A 27,542-nucleotide genomic window follows, 5' to 3' on the forward strand; every position below is an offset into this window, starting at 1 on the left:
CACTCCCAATGAGGTCTAAATTGCTAGATCAGTGGCGTAGGAAGTTATGAAAAGTTAGAGCGCAGGAAAAAAAAACGGTGAAGTTTGGGACATTATCCAGATAACTTGTACTTTTGTAGACGCTACGGTGTCTTAAGTGGGACCTCGGAAATCTCAACATTTTATCTACAGATTCACATCTTCAAAATCTAATATTCTCATAGCTTTGGCTATTTCTTTGAGATTTCATATCAAACTTGTGACTGCTTTATCTGAAGTTGTTGACATATTTCAATTGAGATTTTCTGTTTCCTACGGAATAACGATCTTTGACATTCTTCTGAAGGCGACTATCAGGAATGACTCAAATCAATAGGTTGATTCAATAATTCCTCCTGGACTAAATTGCCTCCCAGTATAGCTAAACGTACGAAAGTGTTATTAATACATTGCGCTTGCCCAAACTAAGCCCCCACGCCAGATCAAAAACAACTATCTCTAAAGCTGCTGCTGGGTCCTCAATTTACACAAAGCAATGTTATGAGGCGTATAAAAAAAGAGTATGAAGCTGTTTACCAATTGTGTACGATCGCGTGCCAAACGACCACTAAGCTAGGCTAAAGTTAGAAGACATGACGCATGTATGCCTGTACATTTACAACACAGCACAATACAACACAAAGCAATTGACAGACATGACCAAAGTCCAATAACGCACGCTAATAAATTATCCTAATTGTATCAAGCGGCAACGCTGTCAGCGTAAGGGAGTGCATACTTTTAAAATTAACATATCCTTGTCAATACCCATAGATGGCACTAATAATAAAAATAGTTCAATAGTTTCAAACTGTATGTAGATAACGTTTGTTTACGAAGTGTGAAGTATCATCTTGAATAGTAAGGCATTTACGAAATGAAACGTCGTATGCGTTCTTGGAATCGATCATTATTTCGTATCCTCGTCACTCACTTGTCAGTCTGACACGAAACTCACTCCGTCTCGAAGTCAAATCCAGCTTTGTTCACTGTGTCCGTGTTCTTCTGCTGGCTTTTCCATACTTCCACTTCCTCCAACGCATTCAAGAAGTCATTCCATATTCTGTAGAGGGGTTAAACAGGTAAGGTGTCTGTGTTACATTTTCGTTTCAAATCATTTCAAAAGTGTTATACGGGGAAACGTTTTCTATCAAAATACTGTATTCTATATTCTTTCTTATCTATACAGCAGTACCGTTTACATGCATTGTATCTTATTTTCAAGTACACCAACATTATGTAGGCAATAATATACCAATGAGTGATAAACAACTAGAACACCGAAGACAGTGGTATAGGTAGGGAGATATCGAAAACGGGGGTAAGGGAAGATATCTGGTTGTCAAAGTGGGTATCTATACAAGACAAGATGAGGTTTTAAGCTCGTACTCAACAATCGTGTTCGTTTTGCATTGCCTCATCATCTTGGTTTTCCGCCATGAACCAGTTCGTGCCTGTGGAGAGAAGACGAATGGGCTAGGGACTACGGTACCCAGTATACAAAGGAACTGCGCGAGTATCAACCACCAACTAGACGCTGCGTGAGGTATACGAGAATGAAAACAAGAGGAAAAGTGGTAAATCCCCGATATGTTGTTATAACAATAGATAGTTTTACTGGAAACTATTGTATTGAAAAACGTCTCTAATTGCACTAGAAATGACGGGTCGATGAAAGTAGACCTGTGTAAACTACCTGTACGATGACGGAAAACACCTGACAACACGATGGATAGTGAAAGTCCGAACTTGAAGTGTAATCGCACGAACTAACATGAAAATGACAAACATGGCTAATTTCTAACCTGTTCAACTTACAATGTATCCAAAAAATATCTTCTGGCTACAGCTGCTACTAGCCGAATACCAAGTAACAATGAGGCAGCTAGCTGGTACAAAGAAACATATTTGCACAAGTTTAATTCCAATGGGAGTCTAGTTGGGAAATAGAAAGCTTAAAATAGTTCAACAAGTAATACCGGTATTTTTCCTTTTCGACTCAAACTTATTTAACACATTCTCTCTTTTTTTATTATTATTTATACAAAAAGATATTTCTACCGGTGCAGCTTAAAACTCAAACTTCTTTATTTCAGACTCACGTCTTCAACTATCGACTAACAGTCCATTTAAACTGTTCAATGGTTTCGATGTTTTAGCAAATTTTTCACTTTATGCAGAAGTATTGCAGAACAGACTATAAACCTTGACAGAGTTATGAGTTAGTTAACCCGAAATTAATCATGTGACAATAAAGTGTATATGGATTCACAATGAAATCTTCAAGTGAAACTACATCTTCATACATTTCTGGTACAATAAATACCATGTATATAAACAATTGATAATTGTCTAGGAAGTCATATACAATGGAATCGTTTTAAGCGATTTCAACCCTGCCACCAAATAATAGCTAGATAGCTCAGTTGGTAGAGCGCAGGGATTGTAATCATGTGGTCACTTGGTCAGATCTCGTTCTTTTCCACACAAAAATTCAGCATTTCTAACATAAATTCTGCATAAATTATACTTCAGTTAAGCTTATGTTATAGACAGACGTATTCCATGTCCTATCATTTCTGTTACTTAATTAACATAAATGTATATCTACATTCGTGCCTGGTTGCGTGACTCGTCTGTTTGAGTTGACAATATCAATACGCACCTTCGTTCCAAAGTTCAAGCACCAATAAAAACCGCATGCTATAAACATGCAGCCTAACAGTAACGTGCACATTACTACATTAGGTGTTACTTATAAAAGCCACAGCGTATCATTTACTGGGAGTGACTAAGACAAGCATGAAAATGAAGTCAACTCCAACTTTATTGAAATCATCATACGATTGAAAAATGCTTAGTACTAATGTTCACATCGTACAACATTCAGTACCATATTGATATAGTTCATAATAGTAATACAAAATAATAGTAAAATATCATAATACTGTTACAATTAGGGACTTACTCAAATATTCTTTCCATTTGCATACCTCAGAACCAAGACATTATTTGCAAGATGGGTCCTGCATGTATGTTCTTACTTCTTTCAACGATCCTATTGCCAATCGGTAAGTTGCGCTACCAAAACTAACAAAATTTAATCTTATTTTACCTGGTTACTGTGTATAAATCAAGACGGTTGGCACTGTTTGAAAACAAAAAGAAACTGCATAACAATGTTATGTGTTTTATTATTCCTTTCACTTAGTAATAGCAAAAAATACGCAAGAGGTTGCTCTCATCAACATATAAGTATTGATTTAGTCGTCAATCATAACAAGAAGCCCTTTATATGTGTGTACTTTAATACTTCTTCCCATCGAAGGTGCTCTTTTACAATCACATGTATGAATCTCAATACATGACATCCTTTTTTCAGCTTATAAGTGGTTATTTTCTTGTATCATGCAAATTGATAGTCAACACTCATGAATCGCAATCTCCTTCAACACTCTTTGATGGCACTTCTTTGCTCTTTTTACTATTCTTACACTAGCTGTTGAGTATCCCTTTAGTTTGGCTCCTATTTATTCAGGACTTGGACTTGGAATATGAAGACTGGGCGTTAAGTCCTGCATGTTTCCTCATGCTTCATACTATCCGATCTTTTCCTCCGATACATACCATTGGATGTATCAACTTCATAAGACTTGGGATTATGTTTTTAAGCAATTTTTGGTTCCGACTTTCCTTCTTGGCTTCTAAGCCAAACTACATCCCATACAACTTGCAGTGTATTGCTACTTTGACGACGACCTCGAACATAACTACATTAGACTTGTGCACGATGTGTCTGCCCCAATTATGTTAATGTTTTCACAATCAAATGTATGAATCTCAATACATGACATATATGAGTTGGGAAAATCTCATTTTCCACGTCTTTTTCAACATGCACAGGAATCAACGCTGAACAATTCTGTCGTCCGCAAGAAGCGCTTCAACTTGGAACAATTGGTGTTCTCGACTGTTCATTTCCAAAGGAATATTTCGGTATTTACTGGTATGATACTCAGGATCTTACCAAACAACCATTCGTGTTTATCCAAGAGGGACAGAAACGTGGGCATGGTTACGAATCTGGGGAGTATGATCTATATACGAATGGTTCGTTGCTGATCAATCGTGTTAACATTGAACACGAAAGGATTTTCACGGTTGTTCTGTTTGAAACCCGTATCAGCAACCTGGTACCAAATAAAGTTGATGTCAATGTATTAGGTAAATCAATCATTCTTTTTAGTGCTATTTCGTTGTGTTTGATTTGCAACATTATTAACTGAAATGCTGCCCAATGCAATGATATAAGCATCCTCTTTTGACTTATATTATAATGCAAATATATGAAAATATAAGATATCACAGCCTGTGATCCTCCAGAGAACATATTTTTTTGGTGGACAGAGCTACTTTAAGTCATTCCCTCGTACAATTCAATATAGGTTTAAACCCAGCATTGAGCCATTGATGTCATGTTTATCGCTTGCAAGATTGTCAGAGGTTTGATTCGATGATGCAATAACTCTATAATGAGATAAAATCAAATTAGAGACTTTCAAGAGTCTGCTACAGCTCTTACACCAATTAGAATTTCAAGGCCTTCCTTTTGTATTTTTAATTAATATGGAATATGGTATTGTTTGGTACCACAGTCAACGACATACCGAGACTTTTCATAAAAGTCTTCTGTCAGAACTCTTTTATAACTTACACTATTTAACATATTATGAATAACAGTGATATGTAATGTTGTATATTAAACATTTTGGTAGTTCTTAACCTACGAGTTTTGTATTTACAAGCAATCGACTACGTACATCAGATCAAATTGTTGTTCGTGCCGTGTCGTTGTTTCAACAGTTGCTAGACTTCAGGACTCATTGAGAAGATGATGATTCTAACTTTCATCGGGCAGACCAGAACTTGAATAATTATTCACTTTCTAATCAATAACATATGGAGGGATTATAGATGGAGAGAAAGTTTTCTCTACCTCTAAGGGATCATGCTCTTAGTCAAATGCTGAATAAATAGTTAACAGTCATGGTAAAAAGAAATATTTGTTGAACGGTACATGGCTTTTTTCACACATTTTATGCTTATTTAATATATCACACTTTGCTGTTCACATATCCTTCCTTTCAGCACGCCCACACATACCATTCCCAGTCGTAGACAAATGTGTCAATAAGCAACATTGTTATCAGCAAGTAGGGTGGAACGATACGATGGAATGTACTGTGGCTGACGTCAGACCACCTGTTCAATTATCATGGGTCAAAAGGACGTCTGATGGTGACTTGGACGAAAATTTTCAGCTTACGTATTTTCCCAAAGGCGGATTGAATACAACTACTGCTACACTGAAGTTTCAAAAACGTGCAAGTTTGCACTTTTATTTGTTTGTGTGTAAAGCTGAGAGCGCAATATCTATCCTAGATTATTCAGACTCGTTCCTGTTAGTCGAGGTATATATAACACCTATGAGAGAACAAAAAAACATACTCTTACAAGAAGTAATAAACGGGAGTGTGATTACACTACCATGTGATGTACAAGACGACATGATCTTCTTTGTATGGAAGAAGAAAATAAATGGAACACGTTACGATGTAATAGCCTATGGCTTCTTCAAAACAGGGATGTCCTTTCAAGAGAACCCATACAGACTCAACCATGATGGTGCACTGGTGATTCCTCAGATTAACAACAGTCAAGAGAACTTGTATGTTTGTTACGTAAGTAACGGGATTGAGGAAAACGTCAGAAGTTACAATTTAACAATCGGTAAGCTGAGATAACTTTTATATAATTCTTCACAAGATTTAGCTTTGTTATATAATCTACCACTTTTGTATATCATAGGCATTCATAGGCAAAACTATTGCAAATATACTCTAACGTGACAAAGGCATACAACATAGTATCATGCATGGTCGAAATGTACGTTGTCAATTAGATATTTAGCTGACTTCTAATTCTGTTAACATTTTACACTCATGAATCTTCCTGCATTTCCATCAGAACCGAGTGCTTCTCACTATGACATAACCGTAATATTTAACCTTGCAATTACTTTCTATCACAGAGAACGTCATTGAAGAAGTCGATCAGAACAACACATCATCTGGTGCGATAGTCATTACGCTATGCCTTGTCTTGCTTTGTGTTATAGTAGGAATGGTCTTGGTTTTTATAGGTATTGTATTTGATTTCTCATTCCAACTGGGTGTAATAAATACATATGTCTCGTTAAGTGAAACTTGCATAGGCGTCACATCAATGTAATCTTAATTGTATTCAAGTAAGATATCTGTGTAATTTCGTCAGAGAATGCTCAATTAGTTTTGAATCGTGTCTTGCATAGTACCGCTTTGTACATATTGTCTACTGATTTTGGCAGCAAACAACACAAGTCTTTTTTAACTTGAATTCTTTTTCTCCGTTCAAGTATTTCGAAAGAGGAGAAATATAAATAAAAGCAATGACCAAACAGGTAAGGGATTTATCTAATTCAATAATAAGACTATACAAATAATATGTAACAAATATTATACAAATGAGTGACTGTATAATAATTATGAAAACTAATGCTGTAACCTTCCATCGTTGACACAAATGAAATAAGTACCATTTTGTATTAAATGCAATTAATCTGTCCTTACGTTTCGACTGTGGTATATGTAAGGTGACAAATGTTTTGTATTTTTTTTTGGGGGGGGGGTGTAACATGTTCAGTGATTAAGTCAACCATCTTTTGAATAGCAAACGGTTGTGAAAAAAATTGGTAACACTATTCGATTACAATTGTACTATACGTTATTTTTTCATAATACATTAATTTTTACTCCTTTCAGAAAATACATTGCCGCCTAATATAATGAGAAAAGGTACTAGAATATGTAAACGGTTACATATATTCTTATTTTTATAGTTTACTTTTCAGAAAAGTGATGCAACACATATGATGTACTGATGATTTAATCTTTATGAAAAATACATTATTGTCAGTAAAAAGTCTAGCAAATAGCTGACTTGCGTAAAGTACATTGCTTCATACTGCCTAATTAGGATAAATTGGAATATAAATAAGTTGTTTGATTGCCGTGATAAGCTTTTTGTTTCAATACCTTTATGGTAAGTTAACATAACCTTCTTTATTTGTGAAGTCGAGCTTCCAAAAATGATGCAAATTCGTACAATTTTTGCGTGGATGAGACTGATGATTAAAGACAGGTGTGTCAGCAATCCTACGTTAAATATTACTATCATTTCTATATATGAGTATATAGCTGTCTACTTTGGACGTCTATTGAACATTTGTACTTCTATTCAAAGAGAAAAGTCAGTTTACGTTTCAGACGACCTTTGGACACTGACCGTTCCATTTCAAAGTCTACAAGGAATTATCCTTTATCATGAGTAACATTCCCTGAAAACCTCAAGAACACATCTTCCAGAAACGGTAAAGCAATGTTGACACGCTAGTTTTTTTCAACATTAAATGTATACGAATGTGATAAACAAATGCTGGCCCCTTCCTTTTTTGGTTTAATTTGAACTGTGTCATTTTATTTGACGATTTGTTCGATGAAAGTTTCCATCGTGGGGTACCACTAAATGTTGAAAAAGACGACCCACCCGTGTAGGATGAGTTGAAAAACAAAATTGCACTATTAAATTAAATTTCAGCCTCAAACCGGCACCTTTCACTTTAGTTACTATGGAAACATAGATTTAATAGACTTACATTCCACTACGTATATTATTAGATATTGCATGTTAATTAAATATTGCCCTTGGAATTATAACAGGATCAAAACTTACACTTATTTGACCTCTGATATTTGAGATTTGTTTCTGAGGGTCATGTCTTGGGCCAACTCAGTTTGAAGAAAATCAGTGTAGCTGTTAAGAAGTTTTTTGACAATCTTGCAAATAAACAATAATAGTAATAATAACTGTAATAGACACATACAGACGGATGACTCTAATATACGGACTTTCGTCTATGGTTATGGTTTCTTCTCATTTAAAGACCGAGCTTACATTCTTCCTTGATTTCAGAAATGGGTACCTCCTCTGAAAAGGAACCACTCAGTGATAGCAAACAAGAGCTTCAAACTGTATCAGGTATGGCAATTTTACAGTTTTGTCCCATCCTATGTTTTCTCTGCTGGACTATAAAATTCTGATAATCGGCTCATGATCTTTCGTTTTGTATTTTATTTGACATTTAGATTCTGTCAGGAAGGAGTATTGTTGCTAAAGGTAACCTTGAGGCATGAAATTTGTAAGCCAACATTCGTTGAAATTGAAACGGTTTGGAAAATGTTCTTCAATAAGACTAAACGTTCTTACAAATGATGAGGTTTTGAGTTTTGAAGAATAGTATGGAAATTTTTAGTAGATGACAACAGTTGGAGATAAAGCGTTCAAAGGATGAGATTGATATATGGAAGCCAACTATTTTCCTCCTTCTTTAAGCACGATCTTACATTCCTGTTTGATTTCAGAAACCTCCTCTAAAAAGGATCCTAATAACCCGCAGAATCAAACTGAATTAAGTATGACAATTTTACAGTTTTCTTCATCCCATTTTTGCTCTGCTGGAAGAAAACGTTGTAATCATCATCTCATGATCTTTCATTTAGTATTTTATTTGTCATCAAATTCTGCGAGGAAGGAATATTGTTGCTAAAGTTAAGCGTTGGGAATTAAATTCGTAAGCCAACATTTGTTTACAATTGAAATGGTTTCGAAGAGGTTCCCAATAAGACTATACGTTCTTACAAATAACAATGGTTTAAGTTAAGAGATAAGGCTTTCAAAAGTTTAAGATGAATGAAATGAATGAATGAAAAGTTTATGCACAACCATTACCTTGCAACACAAGATTTGCACGGTCGTGCTGAAACCAAATACAAAACTGGAGAATTTAACAATTACAAAATAACATTACTTAGCATTTAACTTATTGAAACAAGTATCATGATTAACAAAAAGATAATGTTTGAGAAGTTTATAAAAGCGGTTCATAGAAAGAATACTGCGAAGATGAATGTAGGAATTCAAATAAATTTCTTTCTTCTTTAAGCACGTGCTTTCATTCTTGTTTGATTTCAGAAACTTGTACCTCCCCTGGAAAGGAACCCCTCAATAATAGAAACCCACAGACTCTTACTGAATCAGGTACGACAATTTAAAAACAATTTTATCCGAGAGTGAGCTCAGAATCTTTAAATTTTGTGCTTTATTGTCATCTAATTTCTGCCAAGGAGAAGTATTGTTTCTGAAGTTCAGCATGAGGATGTAAATACATATGCCAACATTTCATTTTAGATTGAAGCTGTATTCAAGAGGTTCTTCAATAAGACCACAAGTAGTAAGGTTTCAGTTTCGAGATCCATTACGAGTTAACGACATCATTCAGAGATAATACGTCAAAAGTTCGAGCTAAAAATTGGAAGCTGAAAGAGAAAAGATCAAAAGATAAATCTTAACGTTACTTTCCTGGCTATGAGCAGAAATATGTTGAGCAAAGTAAGATCAGTTACAGATAAAATGTCAAATTCAAGACATAACACATCAGAACTTCCAGATCAACCTTGATTGTTTAACGGAATACTCAAGCAAAGGTCAAAATTCAACATGATAAAGTTGGATGTCCTCCCCAACACCAACTCTGATAGGTACTTTATCGAAAGTGTTTATATTAAGAGAACAAGCCGATTCACACGGGGATTACAGTAACTACCATAAAGTTCTGGACCACATTAAAACTGGATAGTGCTGACAAATCTGATAAATCGGTGGCATGTGCTCTATGGATTACAGTAAGAACTGAGGATATGTGTAATCCCAAAAAATCCCAGAAACTTGATTTGTTGGAATTACACATATCCTCAGTTCTTACTGTAATCATATTAGCACATGCTACCGATTTATAGCACGATCCAGTTTCTACTGTGGAACAAAACTTTAAAACTTACAGTAGTAACTGTGTTTTCTTTGTCTATCGGGTGAGAGTGTAGAACAATTGCGCTAGTACTTATTGCTTGAATTTCACTGCGTAAGAATCTTAACACGACCAATCGATTTCTCAAGCCCAACCTACCAACCAACTGAAAATATACAGTTAAACAAGATTTTTCTCTGACCGGACTGGAAATTATTTATAATATAACATACCGTATATTCGTAGCATGGCTAGGTCTAAACATTTCTCTTAATTACATATAACAAGGATTTGTGAGGCATCAAGAGGGGAGCTGATTTTTGTTTACAACGGCGGCATCTTGTCTTTAAGTGCTAAGATCCGTCCCAATTAAATTTACTTACTGGTAACAATAGCCCCCCTCCCCCCTCCCACTACCAAACGACACACACACCCAAGCATTTTTAATATGTTGATCGACACTCAAGTATAACCCGTTTATTGTAAATTCAGATTAACGCAAGATATCACATTTGTATAATAAAGTGCATCTTCTCTCGATAGATAACCTAAATCATGAAGATGAAAACCGGTCGAAAAAACAACATGAGAATCCAGAGCAAGGCGAAATCCAGGATCATCAAAACAACATCCAAATAAAGAAAGATGTTGTTGGCAGTGAAAAACCTGATCGTGAAGAAAAAATTATCTTCTTAATTCATGGCAGTAATATTGAAATAGATGCAATTGCGTTCATTTTGTTAAAATATGTTACAGGAGTCAAGAATAAGGATCATTTCAGCTGTGACGTCAAATGTCTGGATAGCAATCAAACACTGCAAAGTTGTGGAATTGAAATACAGATATGTACCCTCAAAGATAATTTGTCTTCAGAATTACCGTTTGATATTACCTTCGTAATTATACCTGTATCAATGAGGGGTTCAGTTGGAACAAGGAGTACAGCATTTGCACCCGATACGACAAGCATCGGGGACATGAAAGATTCGAACGATACACCAGTCACGGTTGCTACAACAGGTTCGAGTGACGCAACCATGCAAGGGAAGATAACGTTTGCAACAGATGCAGCAAGCGAAATTGAGTTTAAAGCAATAACAGAACAACTTCACACACTTACTACATGTGAAGACACGTACAAGTTGGAATACGTTAATGCGGTAATAATATTACAAGATATCACTCAACAACTGTCACCCACTTTGGAGGATTGTTTACATCATCCTGTATTCAAAATACTTGGCAAGAATTTGCGAGATAAAGTAATCGCCATGATAGCCTGTAACACAAAAGGGGAATTTGACGATTTCAAAACGAAAGGAAGTATTGAGTATCCTTACCATGTTTACTTTTCATTGAAAAGCAACTCGAAAGAAGTAGTTTTTTATGGAACACAAAGTGAGAGGAATTTTAAAAACTTCAAAGAAAAGGTGAAAAATGAATCTCCCGTTAGTCTTGAACATAGTATGGAAGTTTTAAGTAAAAGGAAAGATCTAGTAGTTGCTATTTCAAAAATTGAAGAAAGCATGGCAGCAAAAACAAAAATTAGTAACGAGACTACAGAAAACTACAAAAAACATCTGATTAATACTAGCGGTATCAAAGTTTCCATTGAATCTAAAGAATTGGCTTTAAACTGTATCAAATGTAAAAATACCTGTATCTATCCTGTTGTTTCCAAGACATGGTCCTTCTTCTCATTTAGTTGTAATGTTTGTAAATGTGACACTCGCCATCATCACGAGTGCTCATATAGGTTCAAAACTGAAGACGACATCAAAAAAGAAATGTGTGACAAAGAATTGACCTTACAACTTCAGGTCCGTACAAAGGCTGAGGAAATCGACAGTTATCTGAACTTTCTTAACAAATTTGCATTGAAACCAACTGTTTTGTCTGTTGATGGAAATGCTCAGAATATAACAATAACAGAAAATGCAAGTGAAGGAAGCGAGTCGAACGATTTTCTAACCATTTTCAATGAGAAATTTGTGTAAGAGTTTCATATTTGATAGAAAGTGACTAATGAAATACTTTTTGATGGGATATCAGCAACAGGAAATCCAAACACTGACGTTAATTGTACCCTGTATCGACAATTTCAAGATACCTCACTTCAAACTTAGTGTTTGTCTAAATAGTTACTTTGACCGAATGAAAAAAACTTTCAGAAATATCAAATCAATATTTGATTACATATTATTGCTCTTCGCAATAATATTTATGATTTTGGCGCTCTGTTGTCGCTGAAGATATTCAACCAAGAGTGACAGGAAACAATTTGAGAGGTGATAAAAATCAACAATTAGACACCACTCCGCTTTTCGATGACATGAGTAAATATCGGAAATGTTAGCACTATTGTTCACGGAGAGCACTTTCTACTTGTACACCTTATTCTGCATTTGCCTATGTGATAAAACTTTCTCAATGAAATTACTCATTTGCATAGCTTTTAAAATTAATGGTTGTTTCCTGTTATGAATGGTGGCAATTTATATGGAATGTCTTAATGATAATTATATTAACTTAATATTGTTGACTATTGTAAGAATACAGAAACAACTGTAGCAATTTGCATGTGCATGTATTTAATTTATCGTGTAACTACATTTTGTGATTAAGTTCAAATAGCGGTATAACTTATCTACGCAACCCGTGTGTTTGTAATATATATGTTGTACTTCTTGAGTCTTTTTATATCTCGTGTCGCTTTGAATTCATTCTTGTAATTTGTATTTCCGACTTACCTGTGATGCGTGCACAGAGGAACCCAAAACGTCATGGTCAAAAAGGCACTAAATACAAAAGCCTACCCTCACAGAAAAACAATAATATCAACCAGGATTAACCCACAACGCCAACCCGTCAACACTCTAACCACACACCGAACCAAACATGAAACCTCTACAGACGTACAAACGATCGACTTGCCCGAAGGTCCACCAGTCCCCACCCCACCCCAAAAACTGGAAGATACAGGCCCGTAAAAGCGTTAAAAATCCCCCTCAATATGAATTCCCAGGTCGCTTAGCGCCGTTGCAAGACCATCTCTCACGTATCAACCCTCCCACGAAAAATAATGTTACATATAACATATTACGTTATGCACGTTTCTTAATAAAAAACAATATCTGTGATGCGTAGCAAGAATCAGTTAATGATTGATTGAAGACTTATTTTGCAACTATTAGTAATTGTTTCCCTATCAAGGTTGCTTTGCATAAGGACACGATGTTTAGATTTCCACATTTTACCTATTAATGGATTCAATTTAGTGTTGGTGGTGATGGAAATTTTTATAGTGGTTGTGTGATGTTGAATCTCGTTATATTTCACTTACTTGCTATTTCCGTACGCCAATTGTTCCTGCAAAAGACTGCCATGATTTCAAAAACAAAATTCTTGAGAGTGGAACATTTTTCCAAGGATTAAAACTTTGTAATGTTGATTTGCTTTGGCACTTTTAACTCTATAATGATGCAGTTGTTAAAGTATCATCGCTAAATTATATTTTCTGCTTACATAATGTAACCTGCATTTGTTACAATTGTCGTGCAGACATGTATGGTACCATAACCTAACCTGCATCCATACAAGGTATTGTCGACGTTTGCGAAACCCTTTAAAAGTTCTTTATTCTGCTAGAGAGATATCGTTCCAAATCGTTGAGCCCATTTCCTTCTAAGTTCAATTACAAACAGCAACTTTTTTCGAGAAACTCATGGAACCCTTTTCTTAACAATTCTGCAGTCCGTATGTTGAAATTGTATTGTGCCACGCTTGAGTGTTAAACAGAAACAAATTTAAGACAAGATCAAATAAATTTATTGAAACTTAAACATGGTATTTTGAGACGTATGAAAATAAACAAATCTTTTGTAACTACCGTTAGCTCTCCAGACTCGCCTGCCTAGTTAAGGATAATTGCTTCAAGTTACCCTCAATGTCTACTACCAAGCCAATTGTACAATAAAGTTACTTTCAAATAATGCATTAACATTAAGTCGGTATTTAAATTGACCTTTACTAGTTTAAATGAACGCATGCTATTCTATAACTGTATGCGTTACTTTGTATCGCGTCATCCAGTTTAATAATGACTTATACCATTTAAATTGCCATTGCACCGATTTAATCGAAACAAACTTAAAAATCGATATATGATCATTTAGTCGTACTCACATCAGTTTGAAAGCGGTTTATATCTATGTCTTTACCGATATAAACCGGTATATGTCGATTCCCCGTGATCCGATACTGACTGCCCTCCTACTGCAATAAAGGAAGCCACGTGACTTCCCTTTAGCATTTCAATGTTTCTCCATATCTAACTCTCATTGAGAGCCACAATTTTACGAAATAATTTCCTACCTTAGCTATGATATCATTACACAATGAGGAATCCTTTTAAACAGATTTCGGCGAATGCTTACTACACCGTCAAGAGTGTCCGTGGTAAGTTTCTCCCACAACAAGAGAAGTTTCAAATACGAGAAGGAACTATGTTGAGCGAAAATTCCGCCAATTTGTCATAAGGCTAACAGAAATTAAAAGATCACACTAAAAGACAAATAAGGTTGACGTAGAGTTTATCATGAACTTAATAAATTGATATCTGTCCAATTCAAATTGTAAACCATATTACTATCGCCTAATCATGGTCTTAAGTAGTAGGTAACATGAATTATGATAAAACAACTTCCTTAAAGTGCTGAACGCATAACGTTTAAAAGCCAAATTTGATTTTTTTTTACCACCATCAATATTTGACATAATTGATGCAAAGTTTTGCGGCGGGATGCTCTCACCGCTGCTAGTGTGTTACTTCCTATCTTTAAGTAGAGAACTATGTCAAAGAAAATTCTAAAACAATTACAATTTTTAATAGGATCTAAAGATGAACATGGTACACGGAAAATGATGAGTCATAGGCTGCTCTAAGCGTGAAGGATAAGCGCGCTCGGTAACTTTTTTCCCTGTCAAACTAGTAACTCAATTCTGAATGTAATTGTTTAAATGAAACTGATGCTTTCCAATATATTAATGTATATCAAGTAGCGTAAACCATATATTGTTTGGTTTGAGCTATGAGAGGAAACATAACCCAATCAATCCATGTAGCAAACGACCCATTAAATGGAAATATTCCGGTACACTTGACGTTTTCTTGCTTAAATAATTGTGGAAAAATGTCTGGTACCTAGTACAGGCACATAATATGACCACAATAGTAGAATTACAGGTATCAAAATACATTTTAACACCGCTCAGGTCCCTGTGCGAATGCCGATGGAGTTCTTTTGTTGTTACATTCTTCCTATTATTTGTTTTGTTTGGAAAAATAATTTTACTTCGACGGTTGTAATTGCACAAGCTTTGCCTAGGGACAGACATACTTTCAAGGTTCACTTCACCATGTTCACTAAGGTATTGGAATGTCTGTCAATATTGTTAAGGTGTCAAATGCAATGTACTCATATTCTTCTAAGCAATATACCCCCCTCCATCTTCTACACACATCAAACGTAACGAACATTGCCAAATAGAATATGGTGCACACTTTAAAGCATTTCACACCAACGTGAGCATTTTTCTCTTCATTGTGTTACCATTTTTGGAGAGGTCAAGTATATTTTTTCAACTGTATCGACTATTTCTCTTCATTTGAGAAAGTTCCCGTTCCCTTACATCTCAGCCGTCACACATTATTTCGTTGCTAGTAAAGAGGATTCCGTCTACTCAAAATGTATTAAAGCTGATATAAAGTAATTCTGTTTACCGCCATCACAAACTTAAATCATGACGCTATTGTGCCAATAAATCAGGTCATTAGCATAACTAAATCATTTGATTTCAGCTGTTGGAATCTTTCACAGTTAATGTTAACATCGTTAACATATGAGAGGCTGCTCATTGTGTTCTCCAAATTAATACGCGTATATGCGTTAAAAAGCCGTGATGATGAACCAAGGCGGATGCTTCAAGAGTGCTTTATATTTTTCACTACTTATTGTAGTTTATTCCAACAAGACGATTCATAAGACTTTAACGTATTATGATTCAGTAATTTTGGATTGCTTTCGGAACAGCTCCGCTGCATATCGCTGGAAGTACAATGGTGAAACCATTTATTCGAATGGAGTTAATGTTGGACATAATTTAGGGAATCAAGTGCAATTACAGAGAAATGGATCACTTTACATAGGTAATGTAACGCTTGATCATGAGGGCACCTACGTCTGCTTTACCGAGACAGGGGCAATTGCATCGTATTACATCGACGTTGGAGGTAAACAGCATGTTTATCATTTGAGTTTGTGCTTTGAAAAGACATTCCACGACTAAAGTTAATTTTCTGCATCTTTAGGTCACGCCACGTCCTTATATTGCACATTTTGTTCAGATTTGGTGAGGTTTGTAAGTGCACTTTTGGCAACAACAAAGTTAATGATGCCATCATAGCATTTTGATTTTTTTAAATTGTTTTTATTTATAATATTACGATTAAATGATTCACAGAACGACGTTGACAGCTAAGCCAAAATTCGACTGTATCTTACTTCAATGTTAAATTAACAGGAAGATTATAATACGAAATTAAAGAGTTTTTCCTTGATGACATGACAAATCACCTGTTGTAATCCAGTCAAAGTAGATTATGTTAATTTAATCATATTTACAATCATAACAAAATATTGAGATGGTTGTTTCATCTAAGATAATGGAATTGTTTTCTCTTTAATGTAAGGATTACGTTGTATACCACAAGAACCTACATACTTTATAGCATTATCATTACACTGTTTGAGTGGGTTTCTTTTGTTAATTTTATAATTTTAGAAAAGTAAAAATCGTTTTCTTTTGGGGCGTAAAAATGGCAATGTATCGGTTCTATTTAAAAGTTACTCAGTAGAGTGTTTGATTGGTTGCTTAGTTGGCTGGTTAGTTTGAAAAAGGGTAGCATATGTATAAACAACGCATGCTTGTACACACGTTTGAACTTGCTAATATTTATTCACACGGCAATTTCTTTTGTTACAGTATCTCTATTGATGTATTTTACCGTGTGTAATAGTGAAATCGTTACTGAAGTTTACACCGAAACAAATAGAAAGCTTACATTAACCTGCCATGCTAATGGAACTACGCCTAATGTGGAATTAGTTTGGTTGCGCGATTATGACGATCTCGGGGGTTCTCTATGCAATTTTGAAGATGCAATTCAAGACGATAACAGCATTTACCATTCCTCACTATCGATGACAATTAAGCCTTTCCCTGGAACGACTTTTGTGACGTGTCTTAGCAAAGGTACCATCGGAGGAACTTATATCCGCGCTACCTTAAAGGTAGTTACTGTTGGTGAGTAATTTGCATTTAATAACTACATGTTTGCTTTTAGGAACTAAATTCGTAGCCTGTATGTAACATATCTTTGTGTGACTGTGTCCCATTGCAGATGGCAATACTTACTAAAGTGAATTTAATAAGGAATTCAAGTCAATCAGCTGTTGAAATTTATCACTCGCACTGGGAAACTACTATTGATGGTACCTAGAAAAGATAAAACAGGGTGAATGTAAGAACGAAAAAATTACGGACAACAAAATTTTTCCGCTACTATGGTCATTTCGATTCCGTAATGTGTTTTGACAATCGTTTCCTTGACTGTTGTTAAATAAATTACAAACGGAGTAAAGCCATTGACTTGTCCGTGATATTATAAGCTGGTCAAAGCAAGCATTGCAAGAACAACCAATAGCAGAGAGATCAGATATGTCTTCACAAATAAGGTGTACTGTATAAGTATATATATACACAGTGTTTTGTCACCCTGGGCGCTCCCTCAGCAATATTTGGTGGTAGAATGGGAAGCAGGAAATATGACACTAAGAAAGTGTAACATTTTGTTGTGGAACTAATCGTTACATAAAACACTCGAAGATGGTAACAAATCAAAGTCAAATACGTGCAATAATGTGTGCGAGATGATCCTTAAGTTTAACTATTCAAGCTCCAACCTTGTGTTGTCACAAATATATATACTAACAAAACCACAAACCAAAAGGTTACGGCCAACTACTGTCAGTCAGAACTGATCTGTTGTCATAAAATTCAAGTTATATATATATACTTTTTAAGAAAAAGTCGCCCAGGAAAGAACCTGGGCACGAAAACCAAACTACTGAACGACTGATCCGCTGCTTTTAACCCCAGTCCCCTTGCATCGGGACTGTGACTGTGTGAACATCGTCAGGTGTGCATCACCAGTTAAATTTATATATATATATATATATATATATATATATATATATATATATATATATATATATATATATATATATGTATATATATATATATATACAAACTATAAATTGTAATGCTTAGTTCAGACATTATTTGACTCTAAAATGCAGACATTTCTGGTCACATTGCTTGTAATAAGAGACTGGCATTGAAATTAGCCAAAACCTGTATTGCAATGTGACTTGGCGGGGTCGACTGGACTCGGCCAACGCCGAGTACGAAACGATTAATTTATCCATCGTTGCTATTCAGACCAATTTTTGTTACTTTTAACGAAGAAAAACATTTACAATACCAGTTTTTGATTCCTGTCAGAGGGTAACAATCATAAACTATTTTGCCAACATAAAAAGGAAATTGACTTTCTGAAAAATTAAAATTCGAGTATAATATATAATTATGTATATATGTAGTAACCTATCAATTCCTTCGGTTCCAATCGTTAGTACTCAATACTTGTTTTCTCTATTTCAGTTTTACATGTACTGTTAATGAACTGGCACCACTTACTTACGGAATTACCTGCTTAATCTACATAGAGAGTCGACGATTTTTAATATTAAACTTAAATTAATGAGGTTTGCCGTAAATGTCGCCGATGCAATGGAGAGCAACAAGGTAAGCTGCTCGTTTCGGGCATTATCTTGACAAAATATTTATTTGAACTTGTCTTTACTCAAGGTAACTGTTGTAATAAATTCATAGTCTCTACCCAGATGTGATGTCGAAAATAAATTATTTTCTGTTAGTTCAGCCACCCAGCTCTCTCTCTTCCCGGAAGGTTTTAATCACCTGCAAAATGAACTCGCAAAGCATCGGGTGACTATCATTTTGACAAATGGCTCCAGACAACCTATACACTATATGCATGGACATTGCTGTTATTTATTTATGTCATCGTCGTCCATATTCAGGGCTTTCATGAACGCAACACGTACCGAATGGTTTTTCTTTTTTTACGTTTGAAAACCTTTCAACAAACACAGCCAACACTTTAGTTACATTTGGATCACCTTTCATTTACATCCATCATTAAAAACAACAAACTTCCCTCGGCGTCTTAGTATAAAAGTAAAAGTTCTTGGCAAGAATTATATAATACTTAAAGGTGGTCATCATGGCCGATTGGGTACTTTTAATTAACGTTACAGACAGTTGGCTTTCGTGGAGTGCAGACGTGTTTTTCGCTCTCGCTCTCCATCTGATACAGCTACTATCTTACCTTACTGTACTGTGCTATACTTCCCGCCAGGCGGGTGTGTGCGTTTGTCGTATATAGTTATCGTATATCGTTTTAAGTTTAAACCTGTCTTTATAGTTTGTTTTTGTTACTCCTCTGTGGCCTAGCCACCTTCGGTATCATGGCATCGCGCCGTGATTCGAAAATTGTTAAGTTGACCTTCACCGGTGAACAAGCGGTTCCACCGGTGCAAGTTTTTAGTATTTTAAAGAGTAAGGGTGTTGTTGTGCCTGGAGAGGTTGATGCTTTACAAGCTCTCCAGGGTCGTAATACGTATGATCTACGTTTTACCAGTGACGTGACCCGGCAGAAGGGTGTCACGTTGCTGAGTGGGGTTGAAGGTTTGACAGTTACTCCATACGAACGTTCCGTATGGGTAACTGTCATCCACGTAGGATTAGAGGTGCGTCAAGAACTTGTCGCAACTGTTTTAGGTCGGTTTTGGGCTGTCAAGGCTGTTAAAATGTGCTCCTACGCACAGGCCCCTGGGGTGTTCAACGGGCACCGACAGGTTCGGATCGACCTCAAGCAGGACATTCCCTCCTTCCTTTTTATTGCCGGTGTGACAGTACAGAGTGTCCCCCTGTACAAAATGTCTCCGCGGACACTTTGTACCAGCATATTTAGTCCGGTCGGACATTATCTGCTGAAAATTGTGTCCCACCCTCACAGCAAATATAGTCCCACCGGACGAAATGTCCTGGTACAGAATGTCCGCAAATACTTCATAGCATATTTTGTCCCGCATAAAATTTAAGCATTTCGATATTCAAAAGGCAATTGAGTTCATTATATCAATAATTAGAGCAGATGCATACGTCAGAGTTAAATGTTACAGGAAATAAATGAGACGTTGTGCGTTGCTGCAAAACAAAAAATAGAACGGGAAAAAAAAGAAACAAGTCTTCCATCTGTAGAAGATGTTAATCATGTTTTTGTTGTGATTGCTGCTATGTTATCCTCCGTATATGTTGCATTTTGTATTCGGCAACTACATTGCGTTCATAGTCATCTTTACAGAGGGAGAGATAGTATAAACCTAACTTCCTCCCCAACGGAGGGCTGGTACGGGATAGGTAATGCAACAGCTACAACAAAATATGATAATTGCAGAGGTAAAATATTACGAACTTTAGGAGTCCAAACTTCATTTTTTCCGTATTTCCCTAACACACAGTGGGTAAGTTTTGGCAAGTATGGTAACTGTACTTCATGGGTCTACGAGAGTTGCCTAGCCAATATGAAATTTCATCCGTGCGTAAAGCTCATTATAGGACGGGAAGTTACCGAGAGTGTTTTCAAGTTACATCCTAAATGAAATCGGCAACGCTGTATACAAAGCTCAGGCCCATACACATAATTTTGAGTGCAAGGATAAGGGGGGGGGGGGAGTTGGGATGGTAAGTTATCGAATTTGTGTCATGGGGAGGGGTCTTCTTAAGTCTGTGACCTATCTGTGATGAGTTCCAAAATATTTTTGTTTGCTAATAACAACCGTGAATTAGCTGGAAGATACTTCTCTGACCTTGAAAATGTCAACACTGCCCAACCCTCTCCGTATGGGCTTGACACCTATTTATTGACTTTCATTACTACTTTATTGTTTACTTTTTAACCGTTCCTTATTTTTGTCACTCAATCGTCGAGTCAAGGTTTTCTCCCTCTCAACAGGGTGGAAGGCCATTCCCCCACCCCTGCCCCCTAAGCCCGTTGTGATGGCCATGCGCGAAGCAAATCTTCATATGTATAGACAAATGGCATTCCAGGCAATTCCAGTGATAAAGGTTCGTTGTTTCTTATTATGAAGGTTTCTTATTGGACAAAAGTGGTTCAAATTAGAAAAGATGTATTAGACAATATTCTCTTCAAAAGAGCTGCAAAACATACAGGAAACAAAACAAAGCCAAACAAGGGAAAGAATAAAGCAAATAGGACAGAGCAGGATGCAATATGCTAGATTTGTTGTCTCATCATGTTTCTCACACTTTAAATATGTCATTCTTGTAGAGAAAAGTTTGTTTAAAGAAAGTTAATATAGTAAAAATCAAAACATGAAATTGGATGATAGTCATGCACAAACACAATATTCTGAATCTATATCAGACTGGGCAAAGAGTGAAAAAATGATTATACATGGGATCAGGGAGGCAGGAGCCGGGGGGGGGGGGGGCACTGTCTGTACATACTATTTTTAAAATGGCATCCCATATCTTTTTATAGCAAGGTTAACAATAAACAATCTCAATAAATAGTATTGATAACATACTAACACATCATATATATTTAAGTGATATGGCCGGTGTGTATCGGTTTATAGCATAACGAGTGGTGGTTGTGGAATGAGAAAATGTCCCTCTGATGTTGTGTGCCCACACCCACTTCCTACCCCCTGCATGGGGAAATTTAACTGGAATGATGACTCTCCCTTTGTAGCTCTGATGCAACTAAAGACAATCCATACTTTCTAGAGCATCCTTCAAGCAGGGAGGTATTGCTTGGTTAGAATGATATACTACTGTCACTCTTCTTCAAACAATATGTACTTGAAACTCTCATAATCCACATGAAGAACATCCTCTTTAGAGTTTGGTAAAGACCTCAATAAAACCATGCAGAAGTTTCCCTATTAGAATCCCCCCTTGAACTGCTTTCCACAAACAGTAGGATTACCTATAAAATGCTTTAATGTGCAACTTGATACCGTCAAAAGTTAAATCTTGATTGTAAATTACAAAATAAAATAGCTGATTCTTATGTATCCAACGGGTTTTTCGTTAAGACTTACACAGAAATCCATAACAGCAAAAGTTACAACAGGAAGCAGAATATGGTCGGTTATATGTTTTACTATGAGAACTTATCTTGAACACATTTTCCAGAACCAAGAAACACGCCTTCGTATTTTTTATTTAATGAAGTAATGAGGTGATAAAGAATTTCGAGCGTCACAACCCTTCAACTTGAACTGCAAATATATGGATTTCCACCGAACGACTGGCAGTGAAAAGTCAATGGCCTGTCTTTGCTTAAACATATAGCAGCCGACAAAGTTTTCTCTGATGATATGTTAGAGTGAAAGACAAGATTATTGTCGGTAACAAGTTAACTGCTAAGAAAATCGTCTAGACATGTCTTCTGTTAACTTCATACATACTCCCTCCATTGGTGGTCATGCAGAGATGAGATATCAGTACAACCAAATCTGTGCAAAATAAAAGTTGAAAGCAATATTATGAGTAGTGAATGCCACACTGTAAGTCATATATAAAATAAATTATCTTCTTGAAAGGTTATGTGTAAGCTCCACTACAAAGATAATTAACATTCACCATATTGGTTAAGTGTAGACTGTATAGTGTACAACTGAACTATGCTTAGGCATTGAGTTAATTGGATGATCTTTTATTGTGACACTTACATGTTTATGGGAATAGTGGGTCCATTTTTTTAATTGGAGATTGCATGTCATAATTTTGGCGCTATATTGTACAGTTCACTACCAAACCTGAAAAGTTTTAACCACATGAGCCAATACAACATTTGTGACATATTAATGAAATTTAATATCAGAAATTTATCAAATTAGCTTAAGCTAGGATACAACAGAAGTTTGATGCCTTTTGGTGCTCTATTGATGTATGTGTGCATGGCATGACTGTTTAATGCCGATCAAACATTAATTATCCTGAATCAGGATCCATGGGGGTTCAAAATACCCTCTCTATGACCCAAATGCAAAACCAAATAATGCTAGCTAACCATTATTATGGTAAAATGTACTATTATACATCATTTTGCATCAAGAGACCTAAACATTGCCCTATTTTGCCAAAACAGAGGGTCCCTCTTCCAGGTTTCAGGAAATATCCCCCCACCACACACACAAACACATTTAGCAATTTTCCACAACGGACCTAACAGAGAAATGGTACCAAAACTCAGTTGATACATTATCTCTCTTATCTTGTCGAAGTTCCTGTCAAAACAGCCAATCAGTAATAAGTTCACACTTTCTAAACAGAAAAGTTCCCTGTGGTTACAATATCAAACTGTCCAACACCTTTTTGAAAAACAACACACAAAAGGTGGTGTCTAGCTGTGGAATGTGGTCTTAATTATTTACTCATCATTTGTTTGAACAAATAAACTGTGTCTGCTGCAGTGAAACATGTCCAGCCAAAATCACTTTTTTGGGATGTAAATTAAATGACGACAATTGTCAGGCTATATGCTACTTAAAAACCAGAGGTGGAACCTTTGCAAGTAAATATAGGAACAAAAACTACTTACATATAAACTTGTTAATGGGGACTTAACCTGCAAAGATTTACAGTACACTTTCTCGGTTCTCACCTACCTTTGTGACCTTTCTGTATGCTTAATACCTATTTGGAAATGAGTTATACTCAAACACAGCATTCTGCCATGCACTACAAGTTATTTGCATGGTACAAATAACAGATATGATGCCATTCATATTGGAACTAGTTACTAACTACAGAAAATTGTTCACTTTTTAAGACATGCTTACCTCATCATCACATCAGTAATGAAATAAGAAGTTGATGCTGCAGTCTTGTCAGGCACTGCCTTAGTCTCAGGCCACTTTGAATATAAGTCAGACAGTGTTATCATGTACAGTCGATTGGCAGCTGTCACTGGTAGAGGACCAATAAGATCAACACCAACCTGTTAAGAAAGAAGACAGCATTTAGGTGCTAATTTAATTTTTTTTACAAGTTGTAGGCTTTGCCTTGACTGTTGTTCTATTCCATTGCTTCATGCTGTACACAGATCTAGATAAAAACAGTGGGATATCTGATCGAAACAGGGTGTTGGTGGATTTAGGCCAATTATTTTTACCTTGCAAATATGAAAATGTAACTTACACCATACTGTACCATATATTTACAATCGCTTCAACCACTAAACCAGTAAAATGATACGCCACTTTTTGCAACTTACAATTACATGCCTATATTGCTGGTTGCTCTGCAGTTAGGCCAGAGTGTGGCTTAAAGGTTTGCTGTATAGGCCCTAAATATGCCAAATTTTCACTTTGGACAAAATTCTGTAAGTATGTTTATATCCCTGAAGGAAATTTACCTCACTGGGACATTCAATCATCTCGTGTCATCATTTAGAATGTCTGAGCACAATTTAAAGGGTTATTACCCCCAGAAAAGTACTTTTTGAAAACTTCTAGCAACTAGAGTGGCCAAAATTTAGGGCCAATACAGACTACCGTTAAACTTGTAAATGTTTAATTTGTCCAGAAAGAATGACATTAACTAAACTAAACCTTCACGGCATACTGCGGACATCCTGTGCAATTAAAACAGATTGAATATTTACCTGTTTCCATAATCCAGTTACAGGAATGCTATGGAGACTTGTTCGTAGGTCTACATGACAATGACGCTTTGACATCCTGTTGAACATAACTTGTTACATCAACGTTGATAGTTTTCCAATAGAATCTAGACAATAGACATACTCTGTTGTCTGGTTTATCTATGCAAAGATGAACACCTTCAAAGAGATAAGAAAATTCATGATCAAAGGAGATATCATGTTTTTTTGCCCCCCCCCCCAAAAAAAACCCACAAACAAACAAACACACACAAATATATGGGCTGCAGAATTGGTAGTTCTAGCTGAAGTGCCTTAAAATTGAATTACAACTCTATATCAGTGTTTGAAATGGAATATTCCCATTATTGTACACATTGCTTGGCCACAATTGGGGTCTATAGATATTTAAGAAGTTTTCTTCTGCAGTGATGTTTGGCATGTAGAGAATATGCCACACCTAAAAAAAGTACTATCAGGCCTTCAATATCTGTTCTTACCAACCAAAATTAATGAACGTGAATTTATTATGTACAGTATTAGTGCCACTTTCCTCTAGAAGTAGGCTCGGCTATATGCTATAGTCCAATAACTGCATTTTATAGTGTCCCATGCATGCAAACCAGACTAGCTCTCTAAGCTTTAGTAATCTGTTGTTATCTTTTATGCTAGGCAGGGCGATTAAAGGTGGAAATTTATAATAATTGTCACAAAAATTCGTTTGGGTAAATTTGTTTGGGTAAACAATTGGGTAAACAAAACGAAAAGAAATAGGCCCTAATAACTTTGCTCAAGCATACAACTGATTATAATGTTGCACAAGCAATTGCTTGACTTTTGCGAATGAGTGTTTACAACTAACCAAACGTGGTAAAAGAATATCATGATTTGTTCACCAAAAAGATCCTAGAGGCCTGGTTATAGTTTAACTGTGGAATGGCCGTTCGCCATTTAACAACCAAAGGCATATTGTGTATCCTATACTGTAAGTTACAGACATTACCTTATATATGTCACTAGTCAGTGTGAGCTGCTTCGATTTGGGCGAGTTGAGTAGCCCTAGATAGCAACACTTTCCTTCAATTTCGGTACGCAAGAGTTCCATTTTCAGCCAGTCTGAAAGACTGACTTTGTCTCCGTAAGATTCTTCTCTGTTTTATTCTTGTAAACCCACTTGGATAGCTCTCATCTCTTAGAATATCCGCAATTTGTCTCACGTTTTCTGCTAGCTTTTCCGTTTTTAGTTGTCGCACGACTTTACTGCAAAATATACGGAAGCCGAAATGCGACAATTTGCTAATAATACGGATACTGCCAGAGTCCATTACTAATTAAATTTTTGCTACTCGGACGTACATGCTACGGCGGACATTGTGTTCAGGGGGACACAATTTACAACAAAATATATGACCGTCAAATAATGTCCCCCTCCGTGTAACCATAGCATATTCTGTCTGGGGAGACAGTCTGTACCAACTGGCCTTGTACAATAGGTCCGGGGAGACCAAACGTACTGGTAAATCCAGTATAAACTGTCCTGTGGGACCGGGACAGTTTATACTGAATATGGAATATTTGCGACAGTTTGTACTGCTACACCGGGCATAAAGCTCACGTGCGATACCCCGGTCAGCCCCGTACCTGCTTCAGGTGTGGGGAGACCGGGCACGAAGCCAAGGGCTGCCCAAATAAAAAGTGTGGGCGCTGCCTTCGTCTTGGGCATGATACCTCTGCTTGCCCAAGCGAAGTTGTGTGCTCACTCTGTGGGAAGGAGGGACATGTCTTTCGCGCTTGTCCCTCCTCTTATGTCTTTATGACAAAGAGTGGGGGTCAAGCAAAGGCGCCAAGTTCTGGCGCACCTACTGCCCCGGAGGAAGCTCCACGCAAGGAGGGGGAAACGGGTGAGGATTCACTCTCCGCACCTCCTTCACCCTCCCCCGTAGTTGCAGACCCCAACCCCGTGCCTGCACCGAGAAAGTCTCCACCAGCTTCCCCCATCAACCCCGTGCCCGCACCGTCTCCACCACACAGCGAAGCGGACACGGGGTCTCCACCAGCTTCCCCCATCAACCCGTCCAGTTCCGTCCCCAGTCCGCCGCCGGTATCGCCAGATCCGGAGACTCTGTCTGACGACGACTCGGTCGTCGGGTCCCCGGAGGCTATGTCTGACAGCGACTCCGGAGACTCGGTGATCGTCGAGCCGAAACGTGCCACTGGGACGAGCTGGTACGACGAGATGGGGGAACCCTCACTGAAAAGGTCGGCCTCAAGTGACGACGATATGTCGTCTAGAGCGCGCTTGAAGCTTACAGAATCGACGTCGGCGTAGTTTTGCCCCATTGCCCTCTCATGGCCCATACATTTTCAGTTGCCACTTTGAACGTGAATGGCATGAGGGATCATCGCAAGCGCAGTCGCATTTTCCAATATTGTATTTCAATGGAGGTCGACTGCGTTTGCCTGCAAGAAACACATATTTTGGAAGAAGATGTCCCTCTATGGGCTTATGAGTGGGGTGGTGGGCTGCATGCTTCGTTTGGTTCGTCTTCATCCTGTGGCACTGTCATCCTCCTGTCACCTCGTCAGGCGGGTTGTGCCACTAGGGTGGAGACGGATCACGAGGGCCGATTGGTTTGCATTCTTTTCAAGTATCCACAGGGT

The 27,542-nt window shown here is 36.9% G+C and overlaps 2 protein-coding genes and 1 long non-coding RNA gene across 4 annotated transcripts in view; 2 read left to right on the forward strand and 1 right to left on the reverse strand.

The window, feature by feature from the left end:
* The first annotated feature begins 27 nt into the window (after nucleotides 1–27).
* Nucleotides 28–12,626, forward strand: LOC139982921 (uncharacterized). 2 transcript variants are annotated; one of them, XM_071996123.1, is made up of 12 exons: nucleotides 29–1,100; nucleotides 1,466–1,595; nucleotides 3,017–3,089; nucleotides 3,922–4,242; nucleotides 5,167–5,808; nucleotides 6,110–6,220; nucleotides 6,473–6,517; nucleotides 6,879–6,911; nucleotides 8,089–8,154; nucleotides 8,538–8,588; nucleotides 9,148–9,213; nucleotides 10,523–12,626. In XM_071996123.1, exons 2-12 carry the CDS (start codon nucleotides 1,575–1,577, stop codon nucleotides 11,974–11,976), a joined length of 2,883 nt encoding a protein of 960 aa, XP_071852224.1. In that variant the 5' UTR covers nucleotides 29–1,100; nucleotides 1,466–1,574; the 3' UTR covers nucleotides 11,977–12,626. The 2 variants fall into 2 exon arrangements, with proteins under 2 accessions (XP_071852226.1, XP_071852224.1); XM_071996125.1 differs by lacking the exon at nucleotides 6,879–6,911 and having other exon boundaries at nucleotides 28–1,100.
* Nucleotides 12,627–15,829: 3,203 nt separating this feature from the next.
* The window catches only part of LOC139983739 (uncharacterized), a 30,337-nt gene continuing 18,624 nt past the window's right edge, over nucleotides 15,830–27,542 (forward strand). The window contains exons 1-2 of the mRNA XM_071997469.1: nucleotides 15,830–16,271; nucleotides 17,024–17,344. Of these exons, the coding sequence (XP_071853570.1) occupies nucleotides 15,941–16,271; nucleotides 17,024–17,344 (652 nt within the window). The 5' untranslated portion in view covers nucleotides 15,830–15,940. The remainder of the gene's footprint in view (nucleotides 16,272–17,023; nucleotides 17,345–27,542) is intronic.
* Nucleotides 21,484–26,485, reverse strand: LOC139983443 (uncharacterized). The gene is made up of 4 exons (XR_011798686.1): nucleotides 25,885–26,485; nucleotides 24,885–25,061; nucleotides 24,061–24,218; nucleotides 21,484–22,731 (listed from the first exon to the last, which is right to left on the reverse strand). It is a non-coding gene; the product is annotated as an uncharacterized lncRNA (long non-coding RNA).

This window comes from Apostichopus japonicus, chromosome 16 (assembly GCF_037975245.1).
Source record: "Apostichopus japonicus isolate 1M-3 chromosome 16, ASM3797524v1, whole genome shotgun sequence".
Classification (NCBI taxonomy): Eukaryota; Metazoa; Echinodermata; class Holothuroidea; order Aspidochirotida; family Stichopodidae; genus Apostichopus; species Apostichopus japonicus.

Coding starts and splice junctions, on each gene's coding strand:
- LOC139982921 (XM_071996123.1), top strand. CDS start 1,575: ATGAAAACAAGAGGAAAAGTG. Junction 8,155..8,537: donor AGAGCTTCAAACTGTATCAG/GTATGGCAATTT, acceptor GTTTGATTTCAG/AAACCTCCTCTAAAAAGGAT. Junction 8,589..9,147: donor GCAGAATCAAACTGAATTAA/GTATGACAATTT, acceptor GTTTGATTTCAG/AAACTTGTACCTCCCCTGGA.